Raw genomic sequence first — 18,508 nt, 5'->3', positions numbered from 1 at the left:
AGCAGAGCTGCTGGTGTCCCTGGAATGAAGATTAGCCAAACTAGAGGTTATATTATGTCACCCAACACCATAATCTAGAGACTAGGACTGTCCCTCGTGAAGGCATCTTCATGGTGTTGCCCATGTGGTCTCGCCAGATTAGAAGAATGGCGCAAAGTGAATCTTTCTGTACTGCAAGTGAAATTAAACATCACATACCAAAAACAAGGCGTCAAACAGTGTCTACACAAACCATCAGAAGGCATTGCACAACATTGGGCTACAAGCCAGACATCCAGCTACAGATGATCCATTGGCTTCATGCCATTGCTCTCAAAGGCTGTCATGGTGCAGAGCAAGATGGCAATGGAGACTGGAACAGAGGGCTATCCTCTTCAGCAATGAGTCCTGCTTTGGTCTTGGCTACAGTTATAGCTGGAGATTTGTCTGGAGATCACAAGCATATAGCCATGAAGAGGTCTTCACAATGAAACATGAAAATGCCACATGTTGCTCGTGCTACTGTGAGAAACCTGCATGGCCAAATGCTCTACCATGGCCTGCGACGTCTCGGTACCTTCTCCCATACAGCACATCTCACACGTCATTAGTCGGCAATTGCAAAGAGAGCTGCCAGCAGAGGATGTTGATGATTTACACAAGTGCATTCAGCGTGTCAGAACATTTCTCAGACAATCATTAAGAACCTGATTGATAGCAACCATGACATGTAAGTGCGAGGATTTCTGCACATGGGGCTCATACTCAAGATGTTTTTAAAAATTATTTTCCATTTTTTTTATCCAATCTATAAAAGTAACATGTGTAACCATCCAACAATTTTCAATACCATAATTTTTCTTATTTGATTATGCAATTTCAATGTTGAGAAGTGTATATTAAAGACAGAAAGCAGTCATAGATTATTCGGTATGAACACGAATCAGACAATTACCCCATTATCTCCAAGTATATCCAGCTTCTTCATCAGCTCCGAAATATCTACATCCTGAAAGAGAACAGCCATATGAGTACATAAGACTGGGTATCATGCCCCGCAGTGATTGCACTTATCCGGATACACAAAGCAGAGAATGGCCAACAACAAATGTAGAAACGATGCCACTTGAAGATGATTGTTGATGAATACATACCATGCAGCTATAGACTGAAGGCTCTTTATGTCCCATTGAGGCCTGCAACAGATTGTAGAGCAATCATCTGCAGGTCTCCCTGCCACTAAAGAGCCTGAATCACTGTTCAAGGATCACTACAGGCTACTCTATATAATGGCATGAGAGATGTGAAGACACCGGTATATGCATCACCCATAAACGCTAGGCTATGCCAGTATAGTGGGACCAAGTAATCATAAATAGGCGGACTATCCTAAACCATTGTCATATTACAGATCCTACATTGCCCTTTATATATACATAAACTTTGTGTTTGATATGGGTATAAAATGCTTGTATGCAGGGATATAACATCTGCATGTTCGGCATTGCCTAGCACGCGTATGTTCTAGACTTAAGAATGAAGATTTGAAGAATCTGGGCCACATCAGTAATTCGTGTCCCCAGGACTAGAACCCCACAGACCTCCTCCTACATACCCCCATCTCCACTCTACATACAGTTAGGTCCATATATATTTGGACAGAGATATTTCTCTAATTTTGGTTATAGACATTACCACAATGAATTTTAAGCAAAACAATTCAGATGCAGTTGAAGTTCAGACTTTCAGCTTTCATTTGAGGGTATCCACATTAAAATTGGATGAAACTTCAGACAGAAAGGCCCACAAACAAACAGCAACTGAAAACCACCGCAGTGAAGGCCTGGCAGAGCATCAAAAAGGGGGAGAAACAGCATCTGGTGATGTCCATGAGTTCAAGACTTCAGGCAGTCATTGCCAACAAAGGGTTTTCAACCAAGGACTAAAAATGAACATTTTATTTAAAATTTTGAATCTGTCCAATTACTTTTGATCCCTTTAAAAACAGGGTGGCACTCCTGAAACTCCTAAACCCTTCATCCAATTTTAATGTGGATATCCTCAAATGAAAGCTGAAAGTCTGAACTTCAACTACATCTGAATTGTTTTGTTTAAAATTCATCGTGGTAATGTCTATAACCAAAATTAGAAAAATGTTGTCTCTGTCCAAATATATATGAACCTAACTGTATGCATTCTTGGCTTAGTCAAGCATGCGTATGCTCTAGACTTCAGAATAAAGATTCGTAGAACATGGGCCACATCAATAATCCATGTCCACAGGACTAGAGCCCCATAAACCTCCTCCTTCATACCCCCCATCTCCACTCCACACGCATTCTTGGCCTAGCCAAGCACGCGTATGTTCTAGACTTGAGAATGAAGATACGTAGAACCTGGGCCACATCAGTAATTCGTGTCCCTAGGACCAGAGCCCCACAAACCTCTTCCTACACACCCCCCATCTCCACTCTACAACCCCTGGCAAAAATTATGAAATCACCGGCCTTGGAGGATGTTCATTCAGTTGTTTAATTTTGTAGAAAAAAAGCAGATCACAGACATGGCACAAAACTACAGTCATTTAAAACGATAACTTTCTGGCTTTAATAAACACTAAAAGAAATCAAGAACAAAAAATGTTGTAGTCAGTAATGGTTAATTCTTTAGAACAAGCAGAAGGAAAAAATTAAGGACTCACTCAATTATGTGAGAAAAAATTATGGAATCACCCTCTAAATTAAAAATTCCCAAAATGAATACCTGTATCAAAATAGATCAGCTCGTTATTCTGCATCTAAAAAGGAGTGATCACAACTTGGAGAGCTGTTGCACCAAGTGGACTGACATGAATCATGGCTCCAACACGAGAGATGTCAATTGAAACAAAGGAGAGGATTATCAAACTCTTAAAGGAGGGTAAATCATCAAGCAATGTTGCAAAAGATGTGTCTGATGTGTCTAAAATCTGGACCAAATACAAACAACATAGGAAGGTTGTTAAAGGCAAACATACTGGTAGACCAAAGAAAACATCAAAACATCAAGACTGGAAACTTAAAGCAATATGTCTCGAAAACAGGAAATGCACAACAAAACAAATGAGGAACGATTGGGTGGAAACTGGAGTCAACGTCTGTGACCGAACTGTAAGAAACCGCCTAAAGGAAATGGAATTTACATACAGAAATGCTAAACGAAAACCAACATTAACACCTAAACAGAAAAAAACAAGGTTACAATGGGCTAAGGAAAAGCAATCGTGGACGGTGGTTGACTGGATGAAAGTCATATTCAGTGATGAATCGCAAATCTGCATTGAGCAAGGTGATGATGCTGGAACTTTTGTTTGGTGCCGTTCCAATGAGATTTATAACGATGACTGCCTGAAGAGAACATGCAAATTTCCACAGTCATTGATGATATGGGGCTAGATGTCAGGTAAAGGCACTGGGGAGATGGCTGTCATTACATCTTCAATAAATGCACAAGTTTATGTTGATATTTTGGACACTTTTCTTATCCCATCAATTGAAAGGATGTTTGAGGATGACGAAATCATTTTTCAAGATGATAATGCATCCTGCCATAGAGCAAAAACTGTGTAAACATTCCTTGAAAAACATACACATAAGGTCAATGTCATGGCGTGCAAATAGTCCGGATCTCAATCCAATAGAAAATCGTTGGTGGAAGTTGAAGAAAATGGTCCATGACAAGGCTCCAACCTGCAAAGCTGATCTGACAACAGCAATCAGAGAAAGTTGGAGCCACATTGATGAAGAGTCCTGTGTGACACTCATTAAGTCCATGCCTCAGAGACTGCAAGCTGTTAAAAAAGCCAGAGAGGTGGTGCAACAATATACTAGTAACTATATGTGTTGGAGTGTTTTTTTGTTTGTTTTTCATGATTCCATAATTTTTTTTCCCACATAATTGAGTTAGTCCATAATTTTTTCCCTCTGATTGTTCTAAAAAAGTAACTATTACTGACTACAACATTTTTTGTTCTTGATCTCTTTTAGTGTTTATAAAAGCCAGAAAGTTGCCATTTGAAATGACTGTAGTTTTGTGCCATGTCTGTGATCTGCTTTTTTCTACAAAATTAAACAAATGAATGAACATCCTCCAAGGCAGGTGATTCCATAATTTTTGCCAGGGGTTGTACCTATGAATTCTTGGCCTAGCCAAGCATGCGTATGTTCTAGAGTTGAGAAAGAAGATTTGTAGAACCTGGGCCACATCAGTAATCCGTGTCCCCAAAACCAGAGCCCTACAAACCTCCTCCTACATACTTGTCGCATATTAATTAGACGAGACGCCGGGGATGCCAGCAGGTAGGAGGTTGAAAGGACTCTGGACTAGTGGCCCTATGATGTCATGTCCGGGGCTGCTGGACCAGAGTCCTACAAATCTTTTTGCTCAATTTTGTGTTCCTAAAAGGATTGTCCATTACAATAGTTTATTATACAAAGAGTCCCATGTTGGGAATTAAATAAAATTAAAAGAGCAGATACTCACCTAGTAACAGGGGCGGACATAGACTAAAAAATGGTTTCCTTTACAGCTAACATAGAAAAAACTCAGAAAAAATACATACAATGAGATACGGCCTTCCCAAAACCCTGTCTGATGACAAATGCACACTGGCGTCCTATGTGAGTTATATCAACGTGCATTTTTTCTACAAGGCAGCCAACCCCTGCAATGTTTGGAGCGTGGGGGTGGTAGTTTTTATCAAGTAGTCTGCACCTGTGCCGCTCCTAGCCTTTATCAGTGGAGGCCTGCTGCATCCTGCTAAGTGTGCATTTGTCATCAGAAAGGGTTTTGGGAAGGCCGTATCTCATTGTATGTATTTTTTAAAAATGGTTTCCTTTGCAAGAACAGTATATGGGTCCTTGTAGTCCAATAGCTCATCGTAATGCACAATGCCACCTGCTCTAGAGGTGGAAATAAGCCCCATTATTCTTGGACTACCTCTGTAGAGCTACACAAGTTGTACCAATGGTATATGTGCCCATGCCTAGTAGACCATAGTTATTCATTGGCACCACAACCTGTGTCCCTAGCCGAACTCCTTGATTTCTCTTCCGGTAATGGGCATCACATGATGTCTGTAGCCAATCAGAGGCCAGAAAAAAAAAAAAATAACCTAGCAGTTCTTCCAATTCAGATGGACTGTCAAAGCTGCAACCAACCAATCAGTGACCGCTGATTGACTGCAGTAGTCATGTTACGTCCCCCCCATCTGACCAGGAGACTTTTAGGAGACGCAGGCAGGAGTATGGAGGAATGGCAGAGGTTTTGTAGGGGAGCGCGTTTGGTTTTTTTAATGTTAAGACCAGCATGATCTAATTTGTACAATTAAATATTGTAGTGGACAACCCCTCTAATGGGGATTGGGAGTCTTCTCTCACTAGACCAAAAAGATCAAGAATGTTAAAATCCAACATGCCCAACCCTTCTTTTTCTCCTAATATCTGCCATCGGGAAGAGAGTCTCCACACCACCATACACAAGAAATCCGGGACCTGCCGTCATTTATCTAATGATTAAGGCCACCTTTATCCTCCGTATACAGAGAGGTTACCTACCGATCTTTTAATGCTTGGATGTTATATGACCTCTACTAGTATTACCACTGCATCATGTGTTTCTGCAGTCCATATGTCCACTCTCACCTATAATTTTAGGCTGTGGACCTCAGGTTTCTAATATGGAACCACAAACGAAAGTGTGTCAAGTTTTGGACAATTTCCCCTCCCATAGATGATCCTATGTGTTTAATGAGCATGTGGCCAAGTGCACTAAACCTTTGCATAATCAAGGTAGCCATCTGTGAACTAAGCAAATGTGTCTTCACCATCAGTCTTGTAAGCAAATTAATTACATGGTCTCTAAGCAAATGGCGGATGAACCTCTCACAGTCCACATTAGCTGTACAATGGCACTGGTGACCATGCATGGGGCATATTTAAGGACGTTTCATGGGTTAATGGCGGTGGAAACACATGGTATGCACCAGAAGAGAGAAGTGAATCTGCATCTACCTTAATTCCTTCCTGCTGACAGAAAAGCTGCAGAGCGCTTCCATTATTTTCTGGGAAGCTTGCTATATGGAGGTTAAAGGCTGGAGACCTTCGTTCTCTCTCCTGGGAAAAAATGTGTTATTTTACAATAGAACACCTAAGAATGTCACGGAGAAACGCCCTGATCTAAACACAGGAAGCCATCACCAAACAATCAGCTCGTATTCATCAGGAGAAAAGTCCATTTATTGATATAACCATCTTCTATGCAAAAAAGGGTCTCCTCACCCTCAAAACTATCCCTTTAAGTGGTCATTCCCATCTACGTACAATAGCACTGGCACATACAAGCAGTTTTGCAATTTACTGCTTGTTAACATTTTCAGCCGTTCTTGAGATATAAACATTTTTCTTTTGTGTACAGTTTGTTGCCTTGGAGACCGACCACCACTGTTATGACAGCAGAACATGGCCAGTGCTTACAAGCGCTTTATCTATTGAGGCAGCAAGCACGGTTTTGAAACTGGCGACGATTGCAAGATCGCACTGTTATTTCCTTCTCTTAATCTCAGCCAGCTTCTAAAAAGACAAGATCGACAGCAGAGGTGGTCGGTCTCCTAGGAAACCAGCTGTGAACAAAAAGCAAAGCATTACAATTTTCAAGAGCAGCTACAAATTTTAAAAAGCAGTAAGTTGAAAAAGTGCTTGTTTTTTTTACAATATTCATCTATGAATAACCCTTTAAATAAATTAATTTTTTTCTTGAAGCTGGAGCCCCATGTAATACGTCCAATTGGCCACTAAATCTTAAAGGTGTTATCCAGGCTTCAGATATTGATGGCCTTATCCGTGGGTTGTCCTCAATATTAGATTGGTGGGGGTTCCTGATTTTCGGACCACAACCAATCAGCTGTTTTCAGCTTCGCCCAGATGTATACAGTAAATGGCACACTTCTGTACACTGTGTAGTAGCAGTTCCTGGGTACTGCAGTTTGGCTCCTGTTTAAGAGAATAGAAGCTGAGCTGCAGCACCCAGTAACAGCTACGACACAGTGAACATACTCATGTTGTCTTCGCTCCGCTCACATACGGCTGGCCACCCGAAAACAGGTGATTGCTGGGGGTGTTGGCTGCCCCAAAATCTGATATTGATAACCTGTCAAATATCTGAAGCAAGGAAAACAACTTTAAAATACATGTAGACATTTATAGGGCAGTTAGATGGCTTTATAAAATCAGAGCAAGATCAGAACGAAGTGCATAGACTGGCTGGCGGCTCTCCTGAAGCAAGCGCGAGTGCTGCATAGATATAGTATAGCTGAAGCGGTCACTCTCAGGTCCTTGCACTGCGTTCAGAATCTCACTGATTTATATTTCCGTCTGACTACAACTAGAGGGTTATTTAAATGTATGCATTTTCACATGTAGAGAATTTTTGCTATAGGGTTTCATTAAAGAATTTGGACCGTTGAACTTCTACAGCCTCTATGTATTAATATGCGTAGCAGACTGCAGAATGAGTGAATCTGTCAGTGACCTTCTGTAACCCCTTTTCTCTCATCTTGACTTTTTTTTTTTTTTTTTTAAACAAAGTCACAAGGGCCTACATTTTTACTGAAACATTAATGTAAAAATGTATACATTTAATAAAAACAGACCCCCTGCCAATCTATTCATGTCACAGGGTGAACGTACACGTGGCAAATTTGTTGCAGAAATTTCTGTGACTGTCCTATTCATCTTTATGGAACTTGCAGAAATTCATTAGAAAAAATAAAATTAACCCTAAATATCAACCTTCAACTTTTTACATTCCACGTGACAACAAGTTAACTCTTTGAATTCTTTAACCTTAATTGCCTTTTCTTCTCCATTCACAGTCGATTATTACTTTTGGAAGTTTCTATTTGTTGCCACAGATAATAACCTAGAACATTGCCGATCCCAGAACGTTCTACAACCGAAATCTGGCATTATGCAACGACCGACCGCATGAACCATGTTTGCAAGAGTTTTACAATTGACTTCTAGTGAAAATTTGCATTTCCCATTGTACCTATCATAATTATGAATTATTCGCTCTGCTTTGTAATTTTTGGATTTGTTTTTTTTTTTTGCAGGGTGCATTGGTGACAGTCGTCAAAATGAGCTCTGACTGTGAATGAAGAAAACATCATGAAAGTAAAAAGTTGCCAAAAAAATTCAAGGAAATTATTAACAGTCACTCAGTACTATATGAAGATTTAAACGAGGCATGTTTTTTTAAATTATTTTTTAGATGTGGAATTTTCCTTTAAGTCAGTCTCTAGAAAAAAAACAAAAAAAAACCCAAATCGATAAATTTCTCAAATTAAAAAAAAAAAAAAAAGTCCAATAAAAGGTGCGATATTTGTCAAAGGCAAAAACTGCATAACACCGGTATAGTACTCAGGGCTGGTAAAGATATTCATCATCAATAAAAAATTTTTTTTTTTAAAACCTGAAGAATTCATACGTGTTTTGTGTTGTCCAATTTTTGGAAATGACATCCCGGCAGGATAAGGAAAGAAAAACTTTTGGAAATGTTTCTAGTGGAGATATAATACCTATTATACATTTTTTTCCCCAAATAAGTACAACCAAACTTCATTCTATAGCCTTATGAGGGTTCCTTATAGGTACCCGGCTTCCCTCCAGATTTAAAGCATACACCTTTTTTAACTCAAATGGTCTGAAAATTATTTTTGCAATTGGGTTTCATTAAAAAAAAATTTTTTTTTCTGCGGAACGATTTGAACCGAGAATCTGTCAAGGAGCTTCCTTTAAGATCGGGTTCAGATGGGTATATTTAATGGTCCGTATTCAGACCGCTATCCCCGGACTGACGGAGGGTCTTCTGACCCGAACCTACAGCCTTATGTGCGTCTACGAGGGTGTACGCTCAGGTTGGAAGGCCTGTGCTTCTTCTGGGTATTGACCGTGAAATACGACCATCTGAACTCTGCCTTATGACCACATCAAAGTTCAGCTCAACTTCGATGTGGTCATAAATCGGCTCAGAAATAGACAAATTAAGGACTAAAGTCTCCTTTAGACATTATTTGGATTTACTTTTGTGTATGTAAAGAACTAACTTTCATTAGTGCTTTGGATCTGGTTTTGATCAGTTTTTGGTCAGTTTTTCTCATACAGAGTCAGTGAAAAATGGATGCAACTAGGCTGGCATCATTGTGCGGTCCCGAGTTTTTCATGCACCTATAAAATTGAATGGAGGAGTTTGATCCACGACTCAAATAAAAAAAAATGAATACGCCTGTGTTCTATATTTTCTTGCGTACGGAGTATTCGAAAAAAAAAAAAAAATACCGACATATGAACATCCCCATACACTATAACAAGATGTGTGAATGGGCCCAAATTTGATGAAATTAGAGTAAGACTGAAAGAAAAGGATGGAAGTGGGGATAGGATTTTAAGTGTCAACGTGAAATTAATAGTCAATGGGATCATGCTGGGAAAAATTAAAAAAAGGGGATAAAAAAAATAATAAAATAAACACTAAAAAAAAAAAGGAAAAAAAAAAAAAAAAAAAAAACAAACAGACACACAGACGCAAACTTTAATTACATGCTGGAATTAGATGGAGTAAATTAAGCGAATGGAAGCAAATAACGCCAAAAGGAAAATATTTTTTATTATGAGAAAATATTTTAAAATCATATATATATATATATCCATCTGAAAGAGGAAAAAAAAAAAATGCAAACATGCAAGGTTAAATTACACAGACACTAAAATAAAACTGACTTAATTCACAGTGTGCACTTTCACATGCAGAAACTCGAACTGGGAAATATATACAAAAACTATGTGTAATAAACAAAGCCCAATGGTTCGTGATGGACTGATCACTAATCTCTCGCAACGTATAAAAAGGCCAAAGTGTGTTGTCTTGTTCTGCACTTCCCGCTCCCATATATCCATGTGTATTATATGTATTTAATCCGAGACTCAAAAGCAATGTCCTTTCCCGAGGAGAGTTTACAGACAGAATCTCTTACTTCGAGTTCAAGAACGCGGAATTCTAAGAGTTCGTTCTGGTCTTTGGCGTCCTGGATGTCATTTTTCAGCTGGCTCTCATCCGATTCATACTTAAAGATCTAAAAAAAAAACAAAAAAAATGTAATTAAAAATTAAATTAATTAAAAAATCTAGTTAAAAAAAAATCACATATTTTTGTCCCCAATATGTTCACAGATTAATGAAGAAAATGATCATGGGTAATAATAATAAGTCGGGCATAAACTTGATTTTCTCAGTGGCAGATTACCGTATTTGCAAGCAGGAAGGTATGTGTGAACTTGTGATACTTATTTTCGTGACCCTAAAGCTCCTGGCAATTTCCCTTTAAAGGGTATGTTTCCCAACAACAGCCCCCCCCCTACGGGTATACGGAGATGCTGGCTTCTTTGAAAAGTGGGTATCGCAGTAAGACAGCCCCTTAAAGAGGTTTGTCTGGCCTTAGGATTGGTCATCAAGATTAGTTCAGTGGCGGTTCATTATAACAGGGCTGCTCTGCAGATCTCGGCAGCGGCCACTACACCATCAATGGAGCCATACTTTTTCGGCTACATTCACTTATGACAGTTTGAAGTCGGTAATTGGGGGTGTCGGGTGCCGGACCCCCACCCATCTGATATTGATGACTTATCATAAGAGTAGGTCTTCAATATAACAAGTCCAGACAACCCCTTTAAATCTCCCGAAATATCTGAATCAGAAAATCAACCAGTTTTTGCACCATTTTTCAATGTCGTATCTGATCTTTCTGAAAAAAAAAAACAACAAAAACATAAAATCCCCCCTCTTCCCCAAGACATTCCCTTTAGCTATTTGTCAGGGAAAAGGAAGGAATCGGGGGAGAAAACGAAAACCTGCATGGAAAGATGGGAATACCCCTTTAACTATACTGAACACTACATCAGCGTCTTAGGAGATAAGACAATACCTTTTCTAACAATTCTTGGTTTTTCCTCAGAAGATGCTGCTTCTCTTCTACCCATTTGGAATCCTACGGAAAAAATCCCCAAAAAAACCGATGAATAATGTATCAGAAAATAATTTTCATGAACAGATTTTTAAAGGGACAGGTCGATCTATGGACAACATGGTAAAGAGGAGGAGAAGCTGAGCAGAATGATGTATAGGCTAGCTAGAAAACAGAAGAGTATAAACTTTTACTTTATTCACTGAAATTCCTGGTGTTTCTATACACAAGAGTCCAGTGGGCGGTCCGACTGAGTGATCGACACCGCCCACAGTTATATAGGGAAGACTCAGTCACCGAGTAGGACCGCCCACTTGTCTTATATGCATACTAGATGGCAGCCCGATTCTAAAGAATCGGGAGTCTAGAATCCATATGTACTTTATTTATTCAAATGTAAGAATAATACAATTAATAATAGTAAGAAAGAACAAAAAATGGCTGCACTCACCAGCTCTTGACAATTCTTGTTATTTAAGGTACAGTTACACAGGATCCATGAACATGCTTATGAGGGGAGTGATGAAAGACATCAGACAACAACTTTGCGTGTTGTGGCAAATGCCACAACAACAGTTCTTTGCTTAAGAACAATAATGTAAATAATAAATAATATGTATCAATAACTATGTATATTGGTATGTTCTTTCTTGGCACAAATTGCAGGAAGTAGTATTCTAGGCAATTATATATTAGATGGGCATTTCCTGAAGGAAATACATGGTGCTTGAACAGCGCTGCCAGCTTTACAGCAGCACTTTTCACACACGGGACTGGGGGGCGCGCTTACTTTTGCACCCGGGGCCGGGGGCGCGCTTACTTTTGCACCCGGGGGCGCGCTTACTTTTGCACCCGGGGGCGCACTTTTGCACCCGGGGGCGCACTTACTTTTGCACCCGGGGGCGCACTTACTTTTGCACCCGGGGGCGCACTTACTTTTGCACCCGGGGGCGCACTTACTTTTGCACCCGGGGGCGCACTTACTTTTGCACCCGGGGGCGCACTTACTTTTGCACCCGGGGGCGCACTTACTTTTGCACCCGGGGGCGCACTTACTTTTGGGGGCGCACTTACTTTTGGTGGGCGGGGCTCCTCGGCCTCCGATTTGGTTGGTGGGGCCCCTCGTCCTCCGATTTGGTGGGTGGGGACCCTCCTCCGATTTGGTGGGCGGGGCTCCTCGGCCTCCGATTTGGTTGGTGGGGCCCCTCGGCCTCCAATTTGGTGGGCGGGGACCCTCGGCCTCCAATTTGGTGGGCGGGGACCCTCGGCCTCCGATTTGGTGAGCGGGGACCCTCGGCCTCCGATTTGGTGGGCGGGGCCCCTCGGCCTCCGATTTGGTGGGCGGGGACCCTCGGCCTCCGATTTGGTGAGCGGGGACCCTCGGCCTCCGATTTGGTGGGCGGGGCCCCTCGGCCTCCGATTTGGTGGGCGGGGCCCCTCGGCCTCCGATGTGGTGGGCGGGGCCCCTCGGCCTCCGCTTTGGTGGGCGGGGCCAGGCCCCTCGGCCTCCGCTTTGGTGGGCGGGGCCGCTCGGCCTTCGATTTGGTGGGCGGGGCTCCTCGGCCCCCGATTTGGTTGGCGGGGCCCCTCGGCCTCCGATTTGGTTGGCGGGGCCCCTCGGCCTCCGATTTGGTGTGTGCTCTGCCTGGGGCCACTGTGCTCTGCCTGGGGCCCCATATGCTGCCTGGGGCCCCTGTGCTCTGCCTGGGGCCCCATGTTCTGCCTGGGGCCCATGTGCTCTGCCTAGGGCCACTGTGCTCTGCCTGGGGCCCCATGTTCTGCCTGGGGCCACTGTGCTCTGCCTGGGGCCCCATAAGCTGCCTGGGGCCCCTGTGCTCTGCCTGGGACCACTGTGCTCTGCCTGGGGCCCTATATGCTGCCTGGGGCCCCTGTGCGCTGCCTGGGGCCACTGTGCTCTGCCTGGGGCCCCATATGCTGCCTGGGGCCACTGTGCTCTGCCTGGGGCCCCATATGCTGCCTGGGGCCCCTGTGCTCTGCCTGGGGCCCCATATGCTGCCTGGGGCCCCTGTGCTCTGCCTGGGGCCCCTGTGCTCTGCCTGGGGCCCCAGTGCTCTGCCTGGGGCCACTGTGCTCTGCCTGGGGCCCCATATGCTGCCTGGGGCCCCTGTGCTCTGCCTGGGGCCCCTGTGCTCTGCCTGGGGCCCCATGTTCTGCCTGGGGCCCCTGTGCTCTGCCTGGGGCCACTGTGCTCTGCCTGGGGCCCCATATGCTGCCTGGGGCCCCTGTGCTCTGCCTGGGGCCACTGTGCTCTGCCTGGGGCCCCATAGGCTGCCTGGGGCCCCTGTGCTCTGCCTGGGACCACTGTGCTCTGCCTGGGGCCCCATATGCTGCCTGGGGCCCCTGTGCTCTGCCTGGGGCCCCTGTGCTCTGCCTGGGTGTAGGACACTGGTGACGTCACTTATCTCCGGACATTAGCTCCGGACATTAGCTCCGGACATTAGCTTCGGACAAAGCCACGGAAGTTGGCACAAATTGCAGGAAGTAGTATTCTAGGCAATTATATATTAGATGAAAAACAGGGATGTTAATGAATGAACTACAATATCAGAAACACTACACGGAAGACGTACTGATGCAACAGTGCTACAAAATCTATACATGAAGCAATAAGGTGGGACGTCATTGCAGAATTGCTCTTTATGGACCAGGATTTATTTTTTCTAATTGCTACATGGCCCTGACAGTAACATGTTATTTAGTAAATCCCAGCTCAGCTGGTTTTTGTCAGCTGTTCTCCAATTTCCAGGTACAATCATGGGACCACTGCAGTCAATCACTGACCTCAGCAGTTACATATCGACATTGCTACTATCAAAGTTAATGCTAGTGATTGGCTGCAGCGGTCACATGCCAGTTGCTGGGACACCATCTCTTATGGAAAGGGACCAGTGACATGACAGCTTTGAGAGATACTTTGGGAATATACAAGTTACTTTCTCATTTATGTTCCCCGCCAAGTGGAACATTTTGGAAATTTTTTTTTCTGAATTTGAAGGCCGTAGTAAATCAGTGTAACTCAGGGTTAGCTTGTTTTACTTGATGTAGTGCAAATCTATACTCAGGTCATCGCCTGGAATTATTTTTTTTTTTGCTTAGGATGTGAATGGAGGCGAAAACATGAACAAAAAAAAAAAAAAAATACATACAATACATCATCCTGACATATACCAACACCTCCTTGACTTAAATACACAAATATGTGCACCCTTACCCTTATGCACACAGATATGAAAAGGGTTGTTGGGACAAAATAAAACAGTCACGTGACGGCTGCCCCCAATCACTGGCCACATGAGTCCGGCAACTGAGAACACCGTTTCCGGTCCCTGCGCAGACCACATCGTGGATGTCTGCGCTCGATCCAGGTGGGTACCAGTAGGCGAGTATTACTACTTACGTTACTTTTTACTGTCCCCTGGGTAAACACCCCTTTGTGTTGTCTTACCCTTATGTACCCCCCTCTTATTTTTACATGTTAACCGGACATCTTAGGTAGAATATTTATTAGTACTCAAAGTAATTTTATTTTGAGCTCTCCTATGTTTTGGGTGTCTGAAGAAATGATTGAACAGGTTGGATTTTTCCATGTAACTTCCTCCTCGTGTATAACAACCACCAAAATAGCCTGGCAGTCAGGGACTGAGGTCTTCCTACTCCTATTCCTAATATAATGGGCAGGTTCAGTCAGTCCAAATGTAAATGAGGGGGAGATGCAGGGTCCATCTTTACCTTATATCTATGCACATAATTATTGTAACTGTACCCAAACACATCCAAGACTTCTCCAGAGTATCTTCCATCCTCTGGAACTCTGTGCCACAACATGTCCGATTATCCGCCACACTCGGAACTTTCAGACGGAACCTGAAAACCCATCTCTACAAGAAAACTGTGGCCTGCAATGGCCCCGCTACAACCACCACCGGAGCTGCCGCGACCCCCCAACCTACTGTCTCCTTCCCCTGTAGACTGCAGGCCCACAAGGGCCGGGTCCTCTCTCCTATGTACCAGTCTGTCATTGTTGGTTTCTTGACTAGTGTAATATGTCTCTTCACAGCTCATGATAAAGGTCTCTGTGAGGAGGATCTGGCAGCTGTGCTGCTCTCATGTAGGGGTTTGGCAGTTTTCTCTTGCCAGCGTCTCTGTGCTTTACCCCGAGAGACTCATTATGTCCAAGCACCGCAGCTGAATAATAACGAGAAACCAATATAGTCTACAGCTCACAAGGAACGAAGGTCAGATCTTTAGATAAACCCTCCGTAACACTTATGGCAGAGATGTTGCCATATTGCAACCTCACATGTAGGACAGTGTAAGCTTAAAAGAAAAATAAAAAAAGCGAGGAGAGTATGTGTAATATATATACGGTATAGTAATCCAGAGAATCTCCTGCTCCATCTCAGGTGGATCCAGCTGAGAAAGCTAATTGACTTCACTGGGCACCAAGTAATTCTTCATTTTTCCTTTGGGGGGCGATGCAGGTATATAGAATACTTATTGCAAGCAACTTCCCCTTACTCCACCAATTCCAGCTGTGAAACATTTTTTGGGAGACTCTACCAAATGGCTAGCTCACACGGGCGTTGATTCTCTCATACGAGAGAATCAGATTGATTATGTAAATGACAAATTCTAATCCGAGTTTGAGCAGAGTTTCTGCTTAGTGTGATCAGATTCGCACCTTGACAGAATAATTGCACAGGCGAGTTGAAGATTGAAAACAAGATTTCTTCATTGTGTGAGTCCACGAAATTGGACTCACTCCGATGTCATCAGAGTGCAGTCCGATGTTTTCCACGCATCCATGGACATGAATGAGTGAGAGCGATCTGATTTGTGAAACCAATCGCAGCATGCAGCAATTTTTTCTTCTCATGGCCCACAGAATAATATTGGTCTGAGTGATATCTGAGAGGAGACCCTGAGAATGAGAGGAGACCCAGAGAATGAGAGGAGACCCCCGAGAATGAGAGGAGACCCCCGAGAATGAGAGGAGACCCCCGAGAATGAGAGGAGACCCCCGAGAATGAGAGGAGACCCCCGAGAATGAGAGGAGACCCCCGAGAATGAGAAGTTGTGTGGCTCCTTTATTCTAGGGTTTTATTGTGGGGTACAAGAAGTCAGACCCCCCAGAGATCATTAAGGGGTTATCCCCAACATTGTAAGCCATGACGTATCCACATTTGGGTACAAACTGGGACCAGCACTGATTCCAAGTACGAAGCTCCGAAATGTTCATCGGAATTGAGCTGTGGCAGCACCGGTCATTGTCTACCGGACTGCCGGAGATAGAGTACACCACTTTGCTTTTTCAGGCAGTCCTACAGATAATGAATCGAGTGACCCATGACCATAGCTCCATCCTAATGAGACATTTCAGAGCCGTCCTGTTCTCGGGATCAGACGGGGGCGCAACAGATACATCAAATGCAGAATAAAAGCATCTTATCTGCATCTCATCCTACAGCTCAAGTGCACGACCATGTAATTTAGCCCAAAATTGAGGACCGTCAACTGCCTCCAGTTTTATAAATGCAGTGACTTTGTTCCGCCCGCGGCCTCCATCTGTATTATTGACTATGACCACCACTATCCGAAGACAAGAACCCGTGATCCCTAATTATCTGTTATATGCCTGACAAATGCAGAAAGGAAGACGACATGTGGAGCAGGAGAGGAAATTACACAGGAAAAATACTTTTGGTCATATGTGTTACAAATTGAACTTATTAAATGCTGATAAATAGAGAATAAAAATAATTTATTATCTCGTTATGTTTTTAGGTGTCGTGCGTCATTATCGATAACTCCACTTCGTTCACATTATATTATAGAAGTCGAACCACGAGAAAAGAAATTGAGTCACAACACATAATGGAACTGGAAAAAGTCATGGTGCTAGTCGGCAATTATTAGCACAATTCGTACCCAGCAATTATTATTGCCCTATTGTTCATATATCACAAACATTATATTTATTACTATAAGTCCAATAAATCCACTTATTCCTTAACCATTAGTAAAACTTAACTTTTAATTGCCATAATAACATAACAAATAAATCCATTAAATCTGTATATACAATTAAAATATTGCAGGCCATCCCACATTTCACTGGATCACTGGGCTTCATCAGGAGCAAAGGAACTAATCACCTTTTCCTCTGATGAAGCTCATGATCTGGTGAAGTGTGTCGGGATGGCTAGCGATAGTTTATTGGTATATACACAACAGATTTTTTATACATCTTTTACTATGGTAACTAAAAATTAAGTTTTACTAATTGTTCAGGAATAAGTGGATTTATTGGGTCCTTAATGGGCATGGAGAACTGTATACGGTGGTCCTGCTATATACTAGAAACTTCCACTTCTCCCTATCAAGACAACCGTTTGGTGAAATGCGAGTGAGCCATTGAAGAGAATGGATATAAAAGGATTTATGCTAATAAAGCATAAAGAAGCCCTCCTTCTCCTCCCATCAACATATTTATCCTCTTAATATATTGCAGTCATCATATCATACAGCACTGTGTACTTACAATTGCTCATTTTGCCTTTCCACCCAGTTAATTCTTCTGTTTTCCATTACGTCTAAGACGTCATATGATTAATAAATGACTAGCTGAATTATTCTAAGCTCTTCAGTGATCCTATTCCCTGCTCCTGAATCTCCAGCCACCTAGCCTTACTGACAAGTCCTTAGCGACCCTCCTTCCTGCTCCTGAATCTCCACCCACCTAGCCTTACTGACAGGTCCTCAGTGATCCTCCTCCCTGCTCCTGAATCTCCACCCACCTAGCCTTACTGACAGGTCCTCAGTGACCCTCCTTCCTGCTCCTGAATCTCCACCCACCTAGCCTTACTGACAGGTCCTCAGTGACCATCCTCCATGCTCCTGGAGATCCACCCACCTAGTATTACTGACAGGTCCTCAGTGATCCTCCTCCATGCTCCTGGAGATCCACCCACCTAGTCTTACTGACAGGTCCTCAGTGATCCTCCTCCCTGCTCCTAAATCTTCACCCACCTAGCCTTGACAGGTCCTCAGTGATCCTCTTCCCTGCTCCTGAATCTCCATCCACCTAGCCTCAACAGGTCCTCAGTGACCCTCCTCCCTTCTCCTGAATCTCAATCCACCTAGCCTTACTGACAGGTCCTCAGTGACCCTCCTCCCTGCTCCTGGATCTCCAACCACCTAGTCTTACTGACAGGTCCTCAGTGATCCTCCTCCCTGCTCCTGAATCTCCATCTACCTAGCCTTACTGACAGGTCTTCAGTGATCCTCCTCCCTGCTCCTGAATCTCCATCCACCTAGCCTCAACAGGTCCTCAGTGACCCTCCTCCCTGCTCCTGAATCCACCTAGCCTTACTGACAAGTCCTCAGTGACCCTCCTCCCTGATCTCCACCCACCTAGTCTTACTGACAGGTCCTCAGTGATCCTCCTCCCTGC

The 18,508-nt window shown here is 43.3% G+C and overlaps 1 protein-coding gene across 8 annotated transcripts in view; it reads right to left on the bottom strand.

Annotated features, from left to right (window-relative positions):
• The window catches only part of JAKMIP1 (janus kinase and microtubule interacting protein 1), a 203,322-nt gene that overhangs the window by 28,656 nt on the left and 156,158 nt on the right, over window positions 1-18,508 (bottom strand). For 7 of the 8 annotated variants that reach the window (XM_077280118.1, XM_077280114.1, XM_077280115.1 and 4 more), the window contains 4 exons: window positions 10,996-11,058; window positions 10,049-10,147; window positions 6,030-6,131; window positions 935-988 (listed from right to left, as the gene is read on the bottom strand). In XM_077280118.1, the coding sequence (XP_077136233.1) occupies window positions 935-988; window positions 6,030-6,131; window positions 10,049-10,147; window positions 10,996-11,058 (318 nt within the window). The remainder of the gene's footprint in view (window positions 1-934; window positions 989-6,029; window positions 6,132-10,048; window positions 10,148-10,995; window positions 11,059-18,508) is intronic. The other variant, XM_077280120.1, reaches the window with a different exon arrangement.

The sequence above is a fragment of the Ranitomeya variabilis genome, chromosome 1 (genome assembly GCF_051348905.1).
Source record: "Ranitomeya variabilis isolate aRanVar5 chromosome 1, aRanVar5.hap1, whole genome shotgun sequence".
NCBI lineage: Eukaryota > Metazoa > Chordata > Amphibia > Anura > Dendrobatidae > Ranitomeya > Ranitomeya variabilis.
The sequence above is the reverse complement of the archived record's forward strand: the minus strand, read 5'-3'. Positions and strand labels throughout refer to the sequence as shown.